This window comes from Cottoperca gobio, chromosome 9 (assembly GCF_900634415.1).
Source record: "Cottoperca gobio chromosome 9, fCotGob3.1, whole genome shotgun sequence".
Lineage (NCBI taxonomy): Eukaryota > Metazoa > Chordata > Actinopteri > Perciformes > Bovichtidae > Cottoperca > Cottoperca gobio.
This window is the reverse complement of record NC_041363.1, coordinates 6,234,393-6,255,879: the sequence shown is the minus strand read 5'-3', so window position 1 is coordinate 6,255,879 and position 21,487 is coordinate 6,234,393. Positions and strand designations below refer to the sequence as shown.

The 21,487-nt window shown below is 44.3% G+C and overlaps 2 protein-coding genes across 2 annotated transcripts in view; one reads left to right on the top strand and one right to left on the bottom strand.

Moving 5' to 3' along the window:
• Positions 1-1,412: 1,412 nt before the first annotated feature.
• On the top strand, positions 1,413-3,961 carry LOC115013676 (L-serine dehydratase/L-threonine deaminase-like). The gene is made up of 8 exons (XM_029440129.1): positions 1,413-1,475; positions 1,565-1,721; positions 1,892-1,931; positions 2,025-2,164; positions 2,313-2,404; positions 2,867-3,094; positions 3,200-3,324; positions 3,421-3,961. Exons 2-8 carry the CDS (start codon positions 1,569-1,571, stop codon positions 3,612-3,614), a joined length of 972 nt encoding a protein of 323 aa, XP_029295989.1. The 5' UTR covers positions 1,413-1,475; positions 1,565-1,568; the 3' UTR covers positions 3,615-3,961.
• A 1,911-nt stretch (positions 3,962-5,872) lies between these two features.
• The window catches only part of LOC115013266 (probable E3 ubiquitin-protein ligase HECTD4), a 34,680-nt gene continuing 19,065 nt past the window's right edge, over positions 5,873-21,487 (bottom strand). Inside the window, 37 exon segments of the mRNA XM_029439414.1 lie at positions 5,873-8,112; positions 8,603-8,825; positions 9,010-9,205; positions 9,326-9,492; positions 9,586-9,807; positions 10,011-10,114; positions 10,225-10,380; positions 10,485-10,604; positions 10,741-10,822; positions 10,824-10,888; positions 11,092-11,282; positions 11,712-11,835; positions 12,007-12,110; positions 12,198-12,343; positions 12,494-12,717; positions 12,808-13,017; positions 13,106-14,503; positions 14,708-14,890; positions 14,991-15,196; positions 15,309-15,439; positions 15,541-15,746; positions 15,834-16,015; positions 16,100-16,260; positions 16,728-16,864; positions 17,017-17,154; positions 17,791-17,917; positions 18,026-18,162; positions 18,277-18,514; positions 18,704-18,867; positions 19,106-19,185; positions 19,312-19,460; positions 19,568-19,729; positions 20,068-20,171; positions 20,269-20,384; positions 20,565-20,734; positions 20,837-21,001; positions 21,148-21,330. Of these exon segments, the coding sequence (XP_029295274.1) occupies positions 7,976-8,112; positions 8,603-8,825; positions 9,010-9,205; positions 9,326-9,492; positions 9,586-9,807; positions 10,011-10,114; positions 10,225-10,380; positions 10,485-10,604; positions 10,741-10,822; positions 10,824-10,888; positions 11,092-11,282; positions 11,712-11,835; positions 12,007-12,110; positions 12,198-12,343; positions 12,494-12,717; positions 12,808-13,017; positions 13,106-14,503; positions 14,708-14,890; positions 14,991-15,196; positions 15,309-15,439; positions 15,541-15,746; positions 15,834-16,015; positions 16,100-16,260; positions 16,728-16,864; positions 17,017-17,154; positions 17,791-17,917; positions 18,026-18,162; positions 18,277-18,514; positions 18,704-18,867; positions 19,106-19,185; positions 19,312-19,460; positions 19,568-19,729; positions 20,068-20,171; positions 20,269-20,384; positions 20,565-20,734; positions 20,837-21,001; positions 21,148-21,330 (7,008 nt within the window). The 3' untranslated portion in view covers positions 5,873-7,975.

Here is a 21,487-nt window from a genome sequence, read left to right as displayed (position 1 = left end):
GACCTTTTGTATGAATTCATCAAAACTTACTTCACTTAGTTTGATTGATTAGTGATTGATTGACAATCATTGTTTTGTTTTCTTCTAAGTGATATGGTTAGCATGTGTTAGAGTGTTTAGCTAACACAGTATGTTATTGCAACTGTCCCCAAGCTGAGCAGCCATATTTTAACATAAACAAGTCATTGTGGGGTACATAAAAGGATGCTCCACCCAAATACAAATCTGTATTGCTTTATTATACACATGGGGTACATAATCATTGCGAGTTAATATCGTAATAACGCGTTGATTAATTATTTCGTATGTGTTCTAGACATAAACAACCTCAATATCTGTTAAACAACACTATAATATTTTTGTAAAACAATACATATTTCCAGAATAAGATGCTTATTGAGACAAAAAGAGCTAATTAGTGAAATGAAATGTATTTTTAACATGTTACATGTTATGGACTTTTTACATTTAAATACATTTTGTGAACGATATTTGTTATATATCTTTAAATAGTATAGGTAATTAGCAGACAGATGTAAGTTTAATATACACATTTGCTTGGTCTTATCCAAATAGTTTCTGAGTAACTGAGAGAAATGCAAAAAGTGTTGCAACCGTCCCCTATGCTGGATTTTAATGTTATAGCTGGTAGGGATAATTATTCCCATCATTTTATATACTGTTGGACAATTTAATCAGTATCATTTTTATAAAATAATAATTTTTTATTGACTATAAGTTCACTTGTTATTTACATTCCACCACTTGTTTTATTTAAGCCCATGTTAATTAGGATAAATTGTACAAATAAATAACATTAAAGGAATGTCTTGGAGTCATCCTGCAGCAGCAGCAGCTCACACAGTCTCGCGCACCGGATCGTTCAGGTTTGAACCGTCCGCGCGGAGGCTGTTCCGTCGGGGCAAAAAATAGTAGCGACGCTTTTGGTAATGTCGGCGGTGCGTGCAATTCCTTTAGAGGGGCGAGGATCACGCGAAGGACAGCGTGTAAAAATGTCACGGCCAAGCGGGGTCACGACGGACACGAGAAGATGAAATGACTGTGTGCACGCTTTTATCATGTAGAGCGATAACATAAAATAAAATCCCTATTAATTATGACAACACAAGTTTCTCATTAAGTACATAGTTCTTCCAGTCACACTAGTGCAGATAAATATACCAGTTTAAAAAAAAAAAGCTTACATTAGACCATGACAGATCCTAAAACAGTGTTTGTTGTCAAAAAATAAATTAAAAAAAAGGACCAGGAATTCCCTTCTTCATCTTCCTCACGGTCACTGGGAGGGTCTGGTGCCAGAATGCCTCGCGCGGATTGGTCTGGAGGTGGGCCTCCCTTGCCGAGCCCACAGCACGAGGGACTATATATCCACTTGAGATGCCTGAGTCAAGGAAAATAGGACGTTTGAGATCAGTGATATCCAGCACAGCTTGTTATCCTGCCATCTAAGACTGGTAATTAGATTATTCTTTTTTTTTGTGAATGATTTTTAAAGACATTATTTGGCTCTTGTCTCTTGAGAAATCATTCCTCTGTTCCACAGTGAGATGAAGACCCAGCAGCCTCTTCACGTGGCCACTCCCCTGAGGCAGAGCATTGCCCTGAGTAAAGTTGCTGGGACCTCTGTTTACCTCAAGCTGGATTCATCTCAGCCCACGGGATCCTTTAAGATCCGGGGCATCGGACACCTCTGCAAAACTGTGAGTACTTCTCTTCTGATCTGGGGTGGTGGGACTTCTCCTGTGTTGTGGCTGAGATGCTCAGCATAGATCCAAATGAACCAGTTAAGTGTGTCAGCTCCAGTCTGTGCTGATCTGCTCTTTGTGACTTTAAGATTTCTGACTGTGATGTTTCTTGATGTTTCCTGTAGTGGGCAGAGCGAGGATGTGAGCGGTTTGTCTGCTGTTCAGGTGAGCGCTGGAGACAAACATCAATGTTAGAGTTGTCTTTGCCTCCGTTGGTGTGTTTGAGTGTGTAATCTTTGATGCTTTTGGTCCCAACAGGAGGAAATGCTGGTATGGCAGCAGCTTATTCTGCCCGTCAACTCGGCGTACCTGCAACTATAGTAGTTCCAAGTGTCACACCAAACCCAACAGTGGAGAGGCTGAAGGACGAGGGCGCCACTGTGGTTATCCATGGCAAGGTGAGTTAATCCCGTGTGTGGTTTACTACAGTCTTTACTAATTATTTTTATTTTCTTATTTCTCTGCACCTAATGATTACATTTAAAACAGACTGACAATGCAAAATGATTCATCACATGACATGATGTTGTGTCTTGTCTCTGTCAGGCTCTAAATGATAGCATTGAATACGGACAGCAGCTTGTGGCAAACAACCCCAGCTGGATATTCATCTCCCCCTTTGATGATCCCCTCATCTGGTGAGATGATCTGAGTCTGCCTGTACTTCAGGGAGTGTGACAGAAACTCTTACGTAGATATCTGACATGTGGAGATAGGAGAGGGAGACCTGATAAAACAGATTCTTCTCTACTCTAAAGGAAATTCAATTGTTTTAGGATGTGCAAACAACTGATAGTAGCACCTGTTTCATCATACAGCGTCACCATTCATGCTTGTGCGTAGAACAGTTACATGTGCTTGACGAAGTGCTGTGTCAGACACCACGGTATCTTATCACAGGGCCAACTTTGTGGGGTGATGAGATAATCCACACACGTCACATTTGAAAATTTACACACAACCATAAACAACTGACATCTCAAGGATACTCATTTTTACAGCCCACTTGCATTCTAGGAAGAATTAAGAATCACGTTGTACTCAAATTGAGAGTGATTCCTGTGAAACTGACAGGGTGTGTGTTGCGTTTGTGTGTGCAGGGAAGGCCACACGTCTCTGGTGAAGGAGCTGGAGCAAGACCTAAAGGTGAAGCCAGGAGCGATAGTGCTGTCGGTGGGAGGCGGAGGCCTGCTGAACGGAGTGGTGGAGGGACTGCGTCGTGCCCACTGGGCTGACGTGCCCATTATAGCCATGGAAACCATGGGAGCACACAGCCTCAATGCAGCAATGAAGGCTGGGGAGTTGGTCACTTTACCTGCCATTACCAGGTAATGTCTAAATATAGATATTATACCCAAACATTATCTCACATTCTTCTCACATAGTTCTTTCGCTGCGTGTCAAAGGTTGACCTTTCTATTTTTGCTCTCTAGTGTTGCAACCACACTGGGCCTGACGAGGGTGTCTGCACAGACTTTTAAACTGGTGGACGAGCACCAGGTTTTCTCAGAAGTCGTCACAGACCAGGAGGCTGTAAAAGCTGTGGAACACTTTGTAGGTGAGTTCAACCTGCACCATAACACGGACCTTACACAGCAGATCAGCAACAATCAGCTGTGAGACTGATTTCTCCTGGTGCCTCCTCTTTCGGCAGATGACGAGAAGGTCCTGGTGGAGCCTGCTTGCGGTGCCGCCCTGGCAGCTGTGTACAGCGGCATTATCAAAAGGCTGCAGGACGAGGGCAAGCTGGCACAGCGTCTGGGCCCGGTGGTAATCGTGGTGTGCGGCGGCAACAACATCAGCATAGAGCAGCTAGGGAGGCTGAAAAAACAGCTTGGTATTATCTAGCGCCGCCGACTTCCTCGGGTCTTCCTGACCTTTCCTCCATCAGCTGGCCTCGATCCATAAACCACCATTGTTTATGTGCTCCAAAGACTGAATCATTCCAGACTGTGAGACACTCCTGAGCACTGACACTGACATGTGAGAGTGAGCTGCTGGAAGGATTTCTTTTTTTATCTTGTAAAAACCTTTGCAGTTGTGATGCTGCTCTGGTAGACGTCATTTATGACTCTTGACTTTTAGAAAAAAAGTACACCGACACATTCAGGTTGTATTTGTATTTAGCGTGCTGGTATGCTGTTGTTCTTCTGCTTTTGTACATTGTAATGTATTTTAAAAATAATAAATTATATTTCTGAATATTCTGCCTTAAGGATCTCTGCTTTGACAGTTTCTTATGCCTGAATGCAGATTGTATATATAATACAGATGAAACCACAAGAGATGTATTGTATAGATTGTATACACATATACAATATATCTGCAATAAGCTAATATCGGCCTAGGCCTATTCTATTAATCTGTTTTAGTATAAAAACTGTTTTTCTCGTCGGGGGAAACAGGAAGCAATTTAAACCAGAAACTCATTTGTGTGTTGTCTCATATTGTGTGGAAGCAAATAGCAGCACAGAAAGTCACTCTATGTTTGAGATAATTAAAACCATTGAATAGTTTACCAACCAGAGAGCACTGACCAATTAATTGTGTAAATACTGTAAAATTAGTGGATCATCCTCTTCATAAATTGCTCTCTTATATATATATATATAAAAAAACTTATGGATGTTTGAAAAATGTAGTTATTATTGGGGCTACAGCTTAATTACAATCTCTCCCATACCATTAAACTATCCGTTGTGAGAGAATTCATTAATAGCTCTCAGCAGCTTACTTTCTAATTACATTCCTCTCTCCTCTGCGAGTGCTTCGGCGGGCTCAGTGCATACAGAATTACATCCTTGAGCCGCCGTGATCCCTTATGAACGAACGCATGAATAAGCAAATCATAAAATTTGAACAAAGCATAAAAACACATACATGCTACAATGAGGATTTTAGTGTATTCTAGCGGCCTGACTGCGTTAAACACATAATCTGTTTATAGGTCAGTCGCATGTTGCATGACCACAGCAGACGTCTCCACACCTTTTGAATACACTGAGCAATACCAGCGTTCAATTGGCTGGATTATTAGGGATGTGGCACTTTTCCCAGCGACTCATTGGTCTGAGGGTCATTAACAGGAGTGGCAGGGCCTTATGTCACGACGAGGGGAGAAAACTGTCTGTGAAAGCAACCAGTCAACATGTTGGGGACATGCCTTGGATTCCTCCTGAGGAACCTCGTAGAGAGAGAGAGAAATTATACACTTGATAAAGCTTCTAATAAACGGACATAAAGGCTACATACAGTGGACTGAAAACAATATTTTACATGACTAATTCACATGCATTGGATGTCTATTTGGGTCTAATTCTGACTTTTAAATGTATTAATTCATCTTATTCAGTTATTCTTATGTGTTTTTGTTGCATGTGCTGTATGGCTGAATGTGGGTAACTGTGCACTATTCTGTGTGTTGTACTCTTCCTTGTTTAAACTGTTTTATAAAAAGAGAGAAACTTCAAAATAGGAGAAAAACTCAGATATAAATTGATATTTTAAAAAAAATAAAAAAATAAAAAATAATATCAATAATAAAAATAAAATAAATAATAATAATAATAATAATAATAATAAAAGAGACCGCTACAATACAGATCTCGTATCAACCGAGTTGACAGTGTAACCTGGAAATAATCTGACAAATTGCTTCAGATGTTTGCTGATGCAACAGGTTCTGTTGTTGCAGATATAACATATAAAGGAGCTGCAGGGACAGCGGAAGTCAGTGAGGAGCATGACTGGAGATCCAGCTAGAACTGGCCTGGCTCAGCTTTAAAGAGGGTTTACTGGCAGTGGTGACGAAATCAGAGCCGGTTGCAGGGTCCTTACATAAAGGGCACGTCCTAAAGGCTTCACAGGCATGAATCATCACGACCAACACTCATTGTCTAAGCACACATGTAACCGTTACACCACGTCAACGCTGCTCAGTCAAGTATGCAAATGACTTTGCAATCGTAAACAGCCATTTATTAAACATGTTTTCCACCAACCACACTGAAGGTTCATCCGAGCAATACCTTAAATAAAAATAGACTAAAATAAGCACAGAAATGTAGGATAATTATGTAAAAAATACATAAAGCAGGACAATGAAATTTGTACATGAAGACATTTCTTTATTGACACAGAAATCTCAAATGCCATCCGATTCTTTACATCTGTATAATCCATTTTTAGATATGTTAAGTTTCTGATGTGCAGAGGTAAGACAGTAAAAGTTAAGTTAATGCAACCATAAATAATTGTAATAAATATCAAGTAAATGTACAGCACACATTTTATCGCAACACCTCTTTGTATGGATATGTCCTTTTTATAACCTTATCTACCCCCCCCCGGAGGAGGAGGAAGTAGAGGAGAGAGCGTCCCTGTTAGCAGCGGTGTATCACCCTTCAAAAAGAACTGAACCAAAACCAAAAATAAAATAAAATAAAAAAAACTCGCAAGCAATTCAACAATCCAATATGTGTCAAATGTCAATTCTGTGGTGTTTTTCCCAATTCTATCCAAGTAAAATGCCGATTTTACTCACACAAGAAAACATGTTTCACCATGAGTAGAAGAAATTGAATCCATCTGAGTACAAGACAAAAGGTGATAAGATTACTGGTATTTCCAAAATTCATAAAAAATAACAACACAACAAACCGGATATCCAACAGACATCGTCGAGTTTGCTCATTTTTAGAATCTTTTCTTGGAAGAGTAGTGCAAACCAAAAATACAAATAAGGTGAAGTGAATGAGCAATTAATAAAAACTGCCATCAAACATAACTTCAGTTTATTTACACCCCCCCGATTTCATTTTTACACAGCTAAACATTTGGTTATGGGTAACATAAACAAACAAAGAAGAAACAGCAGAATCCTGTTCTTCTTTCATACACAAATCTATAAAAAAAAAAGGCAGAACTCCAGATAATCCGCCACCCCTCCCCCAGTGTATGTGTGTAAGATTGTGTATGTTGGGGAGCGAGGGGGGGGGGGTTGTTGCACATTCAGTAGCAGTAGCACACAAACAATGTAGGAGAGCAGCTCATGAGAATATCATCTCCTTCCCATTTTCACAAAGCAACGCAGGTTTCACAAACCTGAAATCCAAGCATATCAGAACCAGCAGGCCTCTCCTATCGTCCCGTCTACCCGACCCAACATGCTGCCAAAGCTACTTGAAAAATCAAAGAGCAATTTCATAAACTAATAGATTAATATGACTTTTTACATGACTTAAATACCCTCTCTTTAGAGACTTGGATAAAATGTATTCAGTTTATATAGGCATAAGTTAGTTTGTCCATTAGGAGTTCATATTTTATTTTTTAAACAGGCAGTAAACTACATAACATCCTGTACAGCACGTGTTCACATCTTCTGCCTGCTCATAGCCGACGTGTTCAAAAAAATAGGCCGCATCACATTTCCTTTTTTTTTTTCTGCTAGTAGTCGTACCTCAGTCTCAAACGTCAGATAATTCTATTTAAATCAAGGGTTTTCTTTTCACACGCAACCAGTATCACCCTCTGCAGAGAGGCTCCTGCAGCAAAGGCATGTTTCAGAACATCACGCCCACAGAGGGGAGACAGAGGGAGGCAGCTAGGTTAAGCAATAGGAGAGTAACAGTTTGTTTGTTGCCTTCACAGCAAAGCAAAGTCCTGCAACTCATTGCTTTGCTGAAAGCAAGCTTTCAATACTAAAATGTTACCGCAGATCTGATGATCTGAAGTCATCCTATTAAGCTGGTAAATTCACAGAACTTGACTGAACGTTGTTAAACCCTCTGTTAAAGGTAGGGGGAGGGAAACGGCAAACAAAAAAAAACTGTGTCACAGTTGTTTTTTACGTCAATGCCATCCTCAAACTCAGTGCAACCAGAACAGACACTTGTTTAACAGCGTCACATTATCTTCCCTGAATTCTTCACAAAAATATGCTTCAAACTAAAATCAAGAAATGTTTCTATTTGTGTAAACTGAGGGGGGGTGGGGGGGAGCAGGAAAAACAAAAAAAACCAGGGATGAACATGCAAAGCTTTAAAAGCCACCCTAAATAAAATGAAATTAAAAAAAGTTTGTTTTGTTGGAGCAGCAGAGCATAAAGAACTGTGGTCTGTCTCAGAGGAAGGTCCAGAATGGGAGGGGGGGGGGGAGGGGGGGGGCGCAGGTATATACGCTCAGGAACGCAGGGTTGTCAAGTCTTCTTAGCCGCTGAGAGGGTCCTCGCGGTAGTGGATGGCGTATCGCAGCTTCTCCAGCATCACATCCAAAGAGGTGTACTGGGGCAGTTTCACCATGAACATACAGGTCTCCACGCGAATGTAGCGCGAGTCCGGCTGACCTGGAGAGGACAAAACCAGGAAGGTGCATTACAACTAAATCACATAGTACTTGCACAATGAGTCGTGGTATGTATTTAGGTTTACCACTGAAGCTCTGCATGAAACTGCAGGAGTTGTTGCGTAGCAAGCGATGATAAGCTTGTCTAGGTGATAAAAGTGAGTGTTAACGTATCTTATCTGTAGCTGACGGTTTTAGCCTGGAATGTTGAATAGTGACTCAGGAAACTACGACAGATCCCACTCTTATGAAAGTCACACATCCAAAACAAAGCGTCTTCCTACATGTCTCATATGCCCATTATACAAATCTATTCATTTACAACAATCAAACTTGGGCAAACAATATGTTCAAGGTCTGGAAGGTTGAGACAAGACGAGCTGCTTTGATAATCGCTATCAGTATTTTCTGCACAAACAGCACTAAGAAGATAGAGGGATAGCAGCCCTCGTGTCCGATCGCGGCCCTGTTGAAATCTTGTTAGCCATTACCTGCAGCTCCATCGGGAGGGGCGATCTTCATGGGGTACGGGGGAACATGGGCGGTGTCGGGCCCCCCGTCCTTACATGGGCAGGTGAACGGTATTCGCTCCTGATTGCAGGCAAACTTAATGAACTTGCAGAGCTCCTCTTGAGTGAACATCTCCAGGGCGGTCCAGAAGAACTCAATGTGCTGGTCGGTCTCCATCAGACCCACCTGATACATTGTGTGAGCCTGAAGAGAGAGAGCAGGGCATAATCACCTTTCCTCATGTAAACCACCAACATATTTATTGGTGATTGGCCCACAACAGGTTTGCATAACATGTGGGGGGGGGGGGGGGGAAATGTTTACACTTGCTTTGTAATGTAGTTACAAACAGATTTCAGCGGCACTTTCACGCAAAGATATGCAATACCTTAAGGAACTCCAGGTTGATGTAAGGCAGGCCGCAGGTGCGTAGCTCCACCTCTAGGGGGATGAGCATGGTGAGTAGCTGCAGGGGAATGATTGAGCCGAGCCCTGAACGCACCGCCGTCATGCACTCCACGTTCTGCAGCTCCCTCAGACGAAGGCTCCGCACCGCCCGCGCATACATGTCCTTATTCTCCCAGCTTAACACAAAACAAAAAGTCATTATGAGCCGGGTGTTATAGATAACTGCCCGTTGGACAGAGTTGATAAGGACAAGAAAACCTACATTACATGAAGACATGCGAGTAAGTTTGCTGTACCTTATGGGGAGGCTGCGACCTCCCTGACAGAGCTCCACCTCCTCGCCCGTCATAGTGACATAGGTGAAGGTGCAGCAGGGGCGGCTGGGGGAGTCGGGGCTTTCTCCAGAATGGTGCTGGGAGGAGATCTCAGCACACAGGGCCTCCAGCTCCGTCTCATCACTCGCCTGCAGGGTCGGTAAACAGACGACACGTTAAGGTGACTAGAACCACGGCATTAGCAGGGAAAGACATGAGGTATACACTACTGGTTCCTTTACATTTTCAAACTTCTTGATGTAGTTGTAGGTGAGCACATCAGCTTCCTGCAGGTCCTGCTCTGGGTCGAGGGACTCGCCCACCAGACCCTTCCAGAAGGAGCCCAGTAGGTCCAAAGGAAGTGGTACATCTGCGCGGATGGCTATGCCAAGAAGCTGGCCAAAGAAGTGCAACAACTGTTCCTCTGCATAGCTGATAGGGCAGGGCGTCAGGATATACTTGCCCTGAGGACAGCAAACAACCAACAATGATTCATATAACATAATGAACAGAGCACTTACTGTGAATGTTATCAAACTCAAAACATTTCATAGTTTGGTTTCAAACATAAGGAAACATTGAGATATCAGGCCAATCCAGACCAGGGACATTATATGCCTTGTTGGGAAGAATAAAAATGTGTAAAACAGATACTGAAAGACCTCACCTTGTTACGGTTGGCTGCAGCACTAGGGCAGGGGAGCAGCAGAGACAGAGCAGAACTCTGTAACTCCTTACACACCTGCCACAGGAAATGTCTGAAGGAGCCACCTGGAGAGACAGATTCATCACAGCTACACGTTAGTTCTGGAAAAAAACCTCTTGACAAGTAAAAAGACTGCGGAGCAGTGCAGAAGTAGATGTGAAGGAGAAATTCTAACTTGTGCCATGAACTTCCTCTCCAGTGAAGCGGATGTTAAAGGCATAGGTCGGGTCTCCTCCGCTGGCCAGTTTCACACAAAGCTGGGACGACGGCACGCAAGACAGCTGCCGTGCGGCTTGGCAGAAATATGTGTTCTCTGATGATCTGATTTCACCTGAAGGGAAAAATGCCAGAGACATAGAAAGAATGTGTGCAAACATCCGATGCAAGTGATGAAATGGGAAACGATAAACATGTGAATGAAGGAGGAACGCATACCTCCCACCATCTCTAGAGGGTCCAGTGTAATCTCTGGGGCAGCATGGTCAGCCGTCCGTTGTACTGTGGCATTCAGTACTCTGTTCATTACAGTGACCTTAGTGTCGTAGAAGATTAGACCTGTAACCAGCGGAGATGGCAGGCGATGAGTGTATAAGATCGCATCAGACACTTGTGAATTTAAGGGTTTTTTATTTAGGTTAAAACACTGATAGTCACAACAATTTGGCATCTTGGCCTGCTAGGTCCTGCTCACCTTTGGCCTCACATAACAGCGCTGCAATGCTGTTCTGATAGGTAAGTGTCTGTCTCAGCTCTACCAGCGGCAGAAAGAAAGTTCTCCAGGGTGTTGTTGAGGGACTGCAGCAGAGCAAAGCGCAAGCGCAGGCTCTCCACGGGCACATCTAAAAACAGGCAAAATAAAAGTGAAATATATTAGATGACAAAAAGAAGTCAGCAAGTGTGACTTACAATATGTACGCAGTACGCATGTAACACTAGAGATGCATTGCAATGGATTCCAACAATAACATTATTACAAGGAAACAACAGCTACGACAACCTTTTGTAAATTGCACAGACAGTAACAATCAAGTGGTTTACTTACTGAGCAGGCAGGTCACACGAGGATCAGCAGTATCCCCGGGGTCCAGGTAGACTTCATGGGGGTGTAGTCTGGCTGGTGTGATGGCCAGGTGACGGCAGAGCCTGTTGATGTACTGGACCAATGCCACGTCCATTTCCAAGCTCCACTTCCTGCAGGCCTTCTGGGCGTGACGAGTGTCTATACAGGTGCACCTGGTACAGAGGACAGCTGCAGTTAAACAGAGAACTTGCATAATGTTTAGTCACTTATATTTATCAAAGATAAGCAGATGCACTAAAATATTCTTCTATAAATATTACCAAAACAGCTATATCATCTAGTATGTCGAGCTAAAGAGACGTCAAACTTGTAACGTTTGTTAAATAATTTTAAATCTAAAATTGGACTGGCATTACACAATTGTGCAAGTGAAAAGGAAATCAGTTTCATTTTATACTTGGAAGATTTGATGAATCAGAAGTGACCCGTTCGTTTTGAAGAGGGCACTTGTTTGTTACAACACAACAACATATTTGGTTCCCAGACAGCTCGTGTGTGTGTGTGTGTGTGTGTGTGTGTGTGTGTGACAGGCAGTATTTGAGTCACAGCAGTCTGAGCGCTAGTTATTGGGTCGGTCTCACCTTTCAAAGTGGAGGTCGTAACCACAAGCCAAAATCGCCCTCCAGACGCTGCGGATGTCATGCTTGGCACGGTCAACAGCAAATTTATGGAAGCCTTCCAGTGTCAGGTACTTCTCCTCTGGGACTAAAGAACACAAAGTGGTATGTGATGAAGCTCACAGCTCCTAGGTTTAAAACAGGACTCAAATGCATCATAGACCACCACGTTAACCCCTGTGTCTATAACTTTGAACCATCCATTAACTAACGTATTCGGCGGATGTGTGTAGTCAAAGTGTGCATCATTACTGCCAACCTTCAGCTTTCTTAGCAGGAGATTTTTCCACATCTTTCTCATCCGGTCTGGATTTCTCAGGAGATTTTGGCTTCAGGACTGTCTTCTTCTCACTCAGTGCAGTCCTGGCAGAGGCAAGAGATCAGTACATTCAATTACAGTGTCAAAGTGTAAATGTACTTAAACTTGAGCTTAAAAAACAAACGACTCACCTGACACTGTTGAACACAGACCTTTCCTTGGTGGGAGGTTTGGTGATCGGCCTCTTGGTGCTCACTACTTTGCCTTGGTGCTGTTCTTTTCCTGCTTTGCTGTATTTGTTCTTATTTGGCTTGGGAGTGCCATACTTTCTTAGAATCTGATACAAACAAAACATTTTAAAGTGTTAACATATGACTTGTGGTTGACCTTGACCTTGACAGGGGGAGAGATTAAACACATGAAAATTAACTGCAAAACAGGGTCATTGGACATTTCAGCAAAAAAGTGAATGACGTTAATTTAATACCTGAGTAAGCTGGTCCTCAAGAACTTTCTTTGGAGGCCGAACGTTGGTGAAGAAAGTATGCAGCAGGTTGCCAGGGGTCTGAGCGTTGATCTGCTCCTTGCTGAGGTAAATGTCGGACACTTTAACTGGCTTGGCGGGTGTGAGACTGAGCATCTGCTCCGAGTGCACGCAGCTCTTAAAGACATCTGTGAGGACATCTCGTGCTCCAGGTACAAGCTTGTCACCTTGAAACATGGATCATTTAAGATTTGTCAGATTCTGGCAGAACTAATGTCACGGTGTAAAAAGCAGAACATATGCAAACAAACACCAACCTCTGACTGACTTGTCCTGGAAGTAGTCTTCAAGAGCGGAGCTTCCCTGTGTGTCAAACAGGCTTTGGTTAACACTGGAGGCAGTGAGGATCTCCTCATTGGTCAACTCCATCAGTTCCTCTTCACCTTCAAGGCTTGACAAGCCAATCAGGTCACTGCTGTTGAAAAGACTGGCACGGATTTTTTCCACTTTGGCCCGAGAACGAACCTGTGATTAACGAAATAAAGACGAGTGAATTTTAACAACACAAATGTCAACAGTTTAGATCTATTATGGTGCTCGTTATCAACCTACCTTCAATGACAGCATAACCTTTGATGGGCCGGGCCATGACTACATTGCTCTCCAGTGAGGTCACGGTGTTCATAGAGCCCCCATCGGACACTGACGGTGTTTCTGCACTGTCTTGTGGCTCCCCCAAGCTGCCGAGGCTCCCAAGGCTCCCTGTACTACACAGGGAGGTATCTAGACTCTCCTGACTAGAAACAGTCTGGGGGTCTTGGGGGCCCTGCTGGGGGTATGGAACGGCCGAAGCTGCAGCAGCAGGAGTGAGAGCTGGAACAGCCAGCAGCTCCTGATCGACAGAAAGTTCACTGGCAGTGCGGGACACTCCCTGAGAGGAGCTGCAGATCGAAGTCTGGCTGGTAGAAGCTGAAGCGCTCACGCTCATAGCCGGAGTCATGCTGCTGGAGCTGTCAGGACTCTCAGGACCCCCGTTGTTGGGGAAGGGGCGCTCAGGTTCAGGGCCTGCTTTGCCATCCTGAGGGCTAGAAAACCCAGCTCCAGCTTTGGGCTTCTTGGGGTCCTCTTCCTGGAGAGGGATGAAGACTTCATCTTTGAAGAGGCCTCCATGTGCGTTGCAAGCCCTGCGGATAGCATTTCGAACCACCGCCTCCTCCAGGTGTGTGGGGATACCTGAGAGCACCAGCAGGCGACTGTGGGCAGTGGGGCCCACCAGGGCCTGGCAGGCATCCGTCACTGCATCGCTGGTCACACTTAAGCCCTGCGGGTCCTTATTGGCAAGATGTCGAAGGATCATCAGGAGTGTGAGGCAGCGGTGGAACCACAGCATGTCCTCAGGTTTACTGCCCGCCATGTTTAGCAGAGCACTGTCACTCTCTGACAACCGTGCACCTCCACTTCCCCGTTTCCCAGAGACTGCTGCTGCCACTGCAGCCGCTGCCCTCTCACGCTTCATCTTCACCTTCTTACGTTTGGATAGTAGACTGGGGCTTTGTGGCGTCTGGCCTGGGGACGATGACGAAGAGGAAGAAGAGTCACTAAGGTTAGGGGCGCTGGTGGAGGACAAGGCTCCCACTGAAGAGCCGCCAACATTAAGGGGAAGCGTCACCTCTGCCACAGCCAGACACACCTCCATCAGAGCATGGAAGTAGGTGGAGAACCGGCTCTGCTCCGCTCCCAAAGCCAACGCAACCCCACCAGATGAAGACCCCCCTGCTCCAGTCGCTCCAGCAGTCCATCCCTGAGTCTCCCGGTCGTAGAGCTTTCGGAGTTCTGTCTGCAGGGCCATCAGCACTGCGAGGCAGGGGTTAAGCAGCAGAGCAATGGAGCTGGAGAGACCAACAGGGCTCTTGCGCTGCTCCAAGTGGTGGATCTTCCGCAAAAGCTCAGCCAGCAAGTGAAAGACGAGTTCTTTTATGGAGGGGGCCAGATCAGTGGTCCAAAGCAAACCACCTAAAAACAAACAACAAAGACAATAACTGAGCATTAAATAATAAAAGGATCCAGGAATGTCAAATAGAGTTTTAAACAAGTAATATGAGGTAAAGTCCACGTTTGTGCCTGTTGGGTGATTATGAAGAAGGATTTTACTTTACATTTATACATGTTAATAAATGAGGCTCATTGAAGTGTTCTTGTAACTGGTGGTCAACCTACCCAGTAGTTCTACCACCTGCAGCAGCACAGACGAGGGCACTGTGTCCAGCTCGTCCTCTGATTGCTGATCACCGCTTTCTCCCAGCTTCCACGTCAACAGCTGCTCAGCAAATGCCATGGCGAGAGGAAACTCCAGTGGCAAGGAGTGCAGCACCAGTACAGCACCAGGAGGAGGCGACACTCCTACAGTCAAAACAATAAGATGTTTAATCCTTTATCAGATTATTTTTTTATGAAAAGGATGAAAGCTGTATGAATATCCCTTTGGGAGTTAGATACTCACCCAGTTTGATGTGCACCTTATCAGTAGGTATGATAACAGAGGGGTATTGGTTGGTGGTGGGAGGGAGAGTAAGGCCTGTGTTGGTAGGTGAGGCATCCAGCGGATAGCACACAGCCTCCATGAGATTTAGCTGGCCATTTCTACGCACTTTGTGACCCAGGCCATACACCATGACTCGAGCCCAGGGGGCCTTGTAGAGGCTGGAGCTAATGAGTCGAAAACACAGAAGAGAATTGTAAAATATTTGCAGGAAATGGACAGTAAGAAATCCGAGTTCATCATGAATTGCTAAAGTTGAGAACTTCTGGAGGAACTCACTCTTTGCGGCAGCCTAGCTGGCTCTCCTTGCAGGATACAATCACAAATGCAGCGCCGGGAAAGCTGACATCCATGTTAACCTTTGACTCGGTCACAGGAAACTCCTCAGATGTAAACTGCTCCGGTGCATTCTGTCGAAGTAAACAGAATTATAAGAGTTGTATTCACAAACTGGGTAGGTGTCCCGAGGCAAGTTTATTAATCAAGTTTAATAAATGAAGCCTGAGCCGACCTGTAGGAAGCAGCAGATCTGCTTTGTGAGCTCCAGCAGGCTTTCCTCTCCTTGATGCAAGGCACGGGTGATGGCCACTGTCAGCCACTCCCGGATGGGCTGAACATTGCCCTGGTAGAATAGTTCTGAGGGAGAGCAGCTTTGGTCCTGGAGGTTGTGAAGCATCGACTGGGCCAGTAGGATAGAGCCAGAACTAATAGTGCCATCTGCAGGAAGAAAAACATCAGAATCAGCACTGAGGCTCATTAGCATCACATTGAGAGATCCAGTGATTTAACAAGAGTGATACTCACCAGGGAGGGGGGGAGCCAGCAGCTGATTGGATAGCAGCTGCAGGTGCTCTAACGTGATGTCACGGATAGCGGGTATGTGGAAGAGACGAGTGAAGGTGTGGGGATTCTTGGGGGCAAAGATGTTGAGCAAGGCCATGCGGCAGTATAACCGAGCCAGCGCACTCTCACAGCGAAGCAGTTCCCTACGGAAAAGCAGTCAAACGGATTATACATTGAGCACTGGTGCAGGATGCATTTACATTATGCTCATTAGGTGCACACATTACCTATGAATCTGAATGTTGCTACTGTCTAGGGAGACTAAGCCATTAGCCGCAGTCCGTCGCGATCCAGCAGGCGGGCGCTCCAGCATCTCAATAGGGTACCAATACCTCACCAGCACCCCCTCACTTCGCAGGTACGTCTCCACCTGTACCAGCTCATTCACCTGGGTGAAGTTAACACAAAGGCATGCATGTTGAGCAAATGGATTGTGTTCATGGCACATGAGCACTCCCAGAGTCTGCAGGCAGGGCAGCAGGTATTTCCTGCCCGATCGTAGATTGGCTACAATTGTAGCAATGACAGGAGACATGGGATGGGAACGCTGTGAAGTTCGATGGTTAATTGATATAGTTGGTACCAGGCAAGCCAAACACATATTAAACTGGGATATGCAACAAAGCGGGCCCTGTATAACAGATACTGTATGTATAAGGTGTGAAGAAGAGTTGCAGAACATGTACATCTTTAAAAGGGAAAATGTGTTTAATAAGTGGAATTATATATACAAGTTTTTATAATCTTATAACCCCCAGGAGGCATGAAAATGTAATTCATTAAGTCAAACAAAAACCAGTTAGAGTTCTTATAATAATAATTAGAGTTAGTTAGAGGATCAAGTTTTGTACTTACAGAGTCCACATCCAGCACCACCCCATGCAAACCAAAGGTCTTTAACATTCCCCGGATAGCAAATTTGGGCAGGGCTGTCCCTCCTGTAGTGCTGTTGGTGTTGTTGCTGTCCGGAGAGCGGATGACCACAGTCAAGCCTGTGTTAAGTGATAATTTGCAGAGGCCCACAAACGTTTGATTAGTACAATATGTCAAATCAACAGTTTTAATACAGTGCTTACTTACAATGTACCTTAAAGTTAACTCATTTTAACTTGTGTGTAGGTATAGTGATGTAGGTGAACGGTACCTTTGCGAACTTTGTCAATAGTGAACTTATTGGCTTCGTCCTTGATATCCTCGATGGTAGGGAGGTAGAGGTCACGAGGAATGCCGCCGTTCTCTTCATACAGGAACTCAACCGTCTGTCTCGCAATGTCCACCATGCCTGTTAAAAATAAACCACAGAAACACACGGTGTCAAAGTTGTCCTTGTTTAAGTTATAGTAACCAAATTTGTGCAGGAATTCAAAGTCAAAGCTTACCCTGATATTAACTAAACATATGCATAGACTCAGAATAGATTTAGCTAATCTTTCATTTAATAAAGTTTGACATCAAGCGTACGCTTTAAACTCATCAAATAGGTTATTAACTTTTGTCAATTAATTTCATGTCAAATTGAACTGCAATATAATTACTTCATCGTGTTCTAATTTGTTAAAGGAGGATTCATTTAGTAATGTAATATTATATATAATATATTATATATATTATATGTGTGTGACAGTGCCTCCTTGTACACTACATGAGCACACATGAATAATTGGGAGGTCCATAATCATAATAGGGTTGCTGTTTGATGGAATGTCAAGAATACAGAATCCTATATTCAATGTTGTGACCCAGGATAACACTGCAACAGGGTAACAACAATGTGCTTTATTAATGCATATTTTACTGACCTCGATTGAGCAGAAAACGCCTTCGAATGATGTCAAAATTGTTTTATGTGATGGTAATCTTCCACGTGTTACTCTGGACTTTAAAGTTTATGTTTTAATGACATTCTTTCATTCTTTACCGAGCTGCAGAGCTCCTTTGATTTGGTCCAGGCCAGATTTCCTCTCGGCCTCGTTACGGAACCGCCTACGAATAGTAGGGAACACTTTGGTCTCCCAGGCCTTAACCAGCAAGGCATAGTGGTCCTCCTAGGGTCAAACACAAATCAAAATAAACAATGAGTGCAAACTTAAAACTCAGTTGTAAAGTCAACATTTAGAAGATGAGAAGTGTGGACAAGTGGAGACCCCACTCACTCTTGGGACATCATCATCATCCTCGTCATCACTCTCATCATCTGCGATAGGAGGAGGATGAGGGTCAGGTCCGGAGGTGACCAGGTTCTCATAGCTCAGCTCAACTTTGTAATGACACGACAGGTCGCTGTTGTACTCTGTAGCAACGGGAAAGGAAAAACAGAAAATTACATCAGTTGCTGACTCAAAGAGGTAAAAGACAAGCTTGCACTTTGATGAGGATAAGGCTGAAATTAAGTTGATAAACATACGTTGCTGGGCAACTGCCACAGCTGCAATCCGACAAGGGGGTCCATGGGAGCCAGAGTCAGAGGTAACACTTGCACCTGCATCATTATCGCTGTCTGAGGCCATAGCAAAAGGCAGTGCTTCAAAATTTGCACTTATTTCCTCAGCAAGGTCTACACACAAGTCAGCTGCATTTCTGTGTGCCTGGCCTTCTGCGTATGCAAATGGCCGGCTTCCAAAGTTGGCTCGGATCTTTGAGTTCTACAAAACAATGGAGAGAAAAACAGAAGATTAAATGAATCCCGGGGGGGACAATTGCATCTCTGAAGAAGCAGCAAAGAAAATGAGGCAGTTTAATACATATTAAATATCAATCATGAGCCACATTGTAGCTGAACAACAGTTCAAATATAAAGCTTTCAATGTTGCTTTAGTCAACACAAAACCCACCTTTTTTTGAATGTGTACGAGGGGCCACATTCCACCTGCTACATCCTCAAGGATGGGGCCGAGCCGCTGACCGCAGTAGGTAAAGTAGACCCTGCCTTTAGGGGCCTGACCAGGGGGTGGAGGAGTGCCCTCAGAACGCTCCCAGCCTATTCCAGCCACGTCACCTGTGTTTATGTAAAGTCACATTCTCAGTAATGACTCAATGTTACCGGTTAATGACATATTTTAAAACATGCCAACACTAGATAGAGCCTGAATTGAGGAAGCAAGATATGCTTGCAAAATACCTTTTTTGAAAGAGCAGCCAGATAAATCCATTTCCATTTCTAAGTTGACTAAATCAAAACAAAAAGAGACGGTAGACTGTATGTGAAGAAAGAGATATTTAGTCTCATGTCTCACCAGGAAGTAGAGATACATCCAGCCTGACACTCTTCCACTGCAGCAGACTGGAGCCGTTATAATGCACTGCCCTACCATTACTGAAACACACAGACAGACGCACAGAGATGGAACAACACAAAAAGAGAAGGAAAGCAGTCAGCACTCAAGTCAGAGACGGAGCAGCAGGAAAATTATCTCAAGAGTTAATATGCAGGCAGACATACTTGTGAAACAGACATGTTCCCACAGGGTTGGTCCACGCTCCGTCTCTTTTCTCTGCCTCGGTGGCAAAACCAAAGGACACAATCGGGCCACTGTCCTCCTCAGAGTCTCCATAGGAGACAATTTCTATCTCCCAGTAAAAGGACGGGGCCTGCAGGGACAAAGAAGTAAATGGAGGACATTGTACGGGCTGCAGCATCAGTGCAAGATTTTATCTCACTCGTACACGGTTAAACAAATATTAATGCATGTAAGCACCTGAATTGGTACAGGGCAGGTTGCGTAGATGAAGGTGCCTCTGGGCAGCCCTCCTCCAGCACTTGGATCAGCCAAGAAGGTGACAGAGGTCAGACGGGAGGAGAACATGCAGGCACGGACTGGAGGGAACACTCTGGATGGACACCAAGTGATCTCCTTGGGCTGATGAGACAAGCACATCAAAGGGTTAAAGAGATAAGTGGTGCAGACAAATCTGACAATTTAATTAATCAAAATGTCTTTGAAGATCGAGTTGAGGCTTGCAGCAGTATTTGAATGCCATACTATAATTATCCTGCCTTCAGCTGTCAGTAAATTAAAGCATGTATTCAACAGAGAGGTTTTCTACTTTTTAAGACTGAAGCTCTCTGATGAGAGAAAAGCTCAGTTATTGCTTTTTCTTCCACCTTCTTCCATAATAAATGTGTATCATCAGCTGCAGCCAGGCCACATGTACGTTACACGAGAGGGGATCTCTCTAGAAATATGGTAATTCCCACCTGGCGCCTGTCGGTCTGCAGCGGTGGAGGAGGAGGCCGAGCGCAGTCCCGGTACAGCATTCTCACTCTTTCACATTGAGCCTCGACCATGCCGAGACGCTCCCCTGCACAAGAGTTCAGAACTTTGTCAGACAAATATTATACTGTAAATAAAAGGTTTTGGATGCTCAGAGGATTAGACGTGTCGGTATGTATGCTCACCAGGGCTGCATTCCTGGGCAACCAGGTTGAGAACCTCGACAGCAGCAGGACACTGTTGGATGAACTCCTCACAGAAGGAGCTATCCTCCAGGAGCTGCGCCATCACCAGGCACGCCCTGAAAACCATTAATCTGGTGAATTCTGCTGTCAAACTGCCATTTCATTTATTTTTCATCACATCAATCAGAGTTTCAAAGGGTTTCAGGTGCCCACATTTTCAATACAACAGAAACTAAAAATGTGGAGGGACAAAAGAAAGACGTGTTCATTTCCTATTTACATGAATGTTTACTAACCTCGTTCTGATTTCAGCCAGCAAGCGTACTGCAGCCATTACCGGGCTGGAGCCATCTCCTGTAGCTGGTAGAGAAGTGTGAATGGAGAGACTGCCCTCCTGTGGCAGAAGCATGGACTGCACTGCTTGCACCACCTTTTCTGTGATTGAGAGCTTATAAAGGGGCAGAGCCTGTTGGGAATGCGTAGAGAGTGAAAGTGGGAAGCAAGTTGGATTCAAACGGATATTTTCCATAAAAATAACAACTAGTGTGTTGAGTGATGAATCCTATACCTCAGATCTGGGTGTGCAGAGACGTGATATAGGTACCGTCAGGATGTCTGAGGCTTGGCAAGCTCTCCTGTACTCGCAAGAAGGGAACTTGACCGTAGCGATGCCCTCTTGCTCATTGATGGACATAACTATGCCCACGCTGCCAAGCACTCCTTTACCGACCACCTGCAGAGCAGAGGAGGGTGTCAACATTTAAAGTTATTGAGGGAAAATGTGATGACATGTAAAAATGCTTTTATCAAGGATGCAATTTAGAGAAGGAGTCTGTGCGAAAGTAGAGCATGTTCACTGATTTGTTTCCTTTAACTTACCTGGACTTCGGAGCCGATCTTAATAGTTTCTTTGAAGCCCCCGAGGGCACAAAGAGCAGCAACAGCTTGTCTGCCAATGGCCTGCAGCTTAGCCAGTTTCCTGCCACTGCTGCTCCCATTCTCCAGAATACTCTCTGCATACTTCCCCAGCTGAGGGATAAACATCAGGGCCCGAGAGAGAACCTACCACAAACCCCAAAAAGAATTTGCATTAAGTTTAATAGAAACAGTATAATACAGAATCACATCCATGTCAGTCCAGATAGAAATTCAACAGAATCAACAACCATATATTAAGTTACCAGTTACCATCAGAGAGCATAAACACGATACGACACAT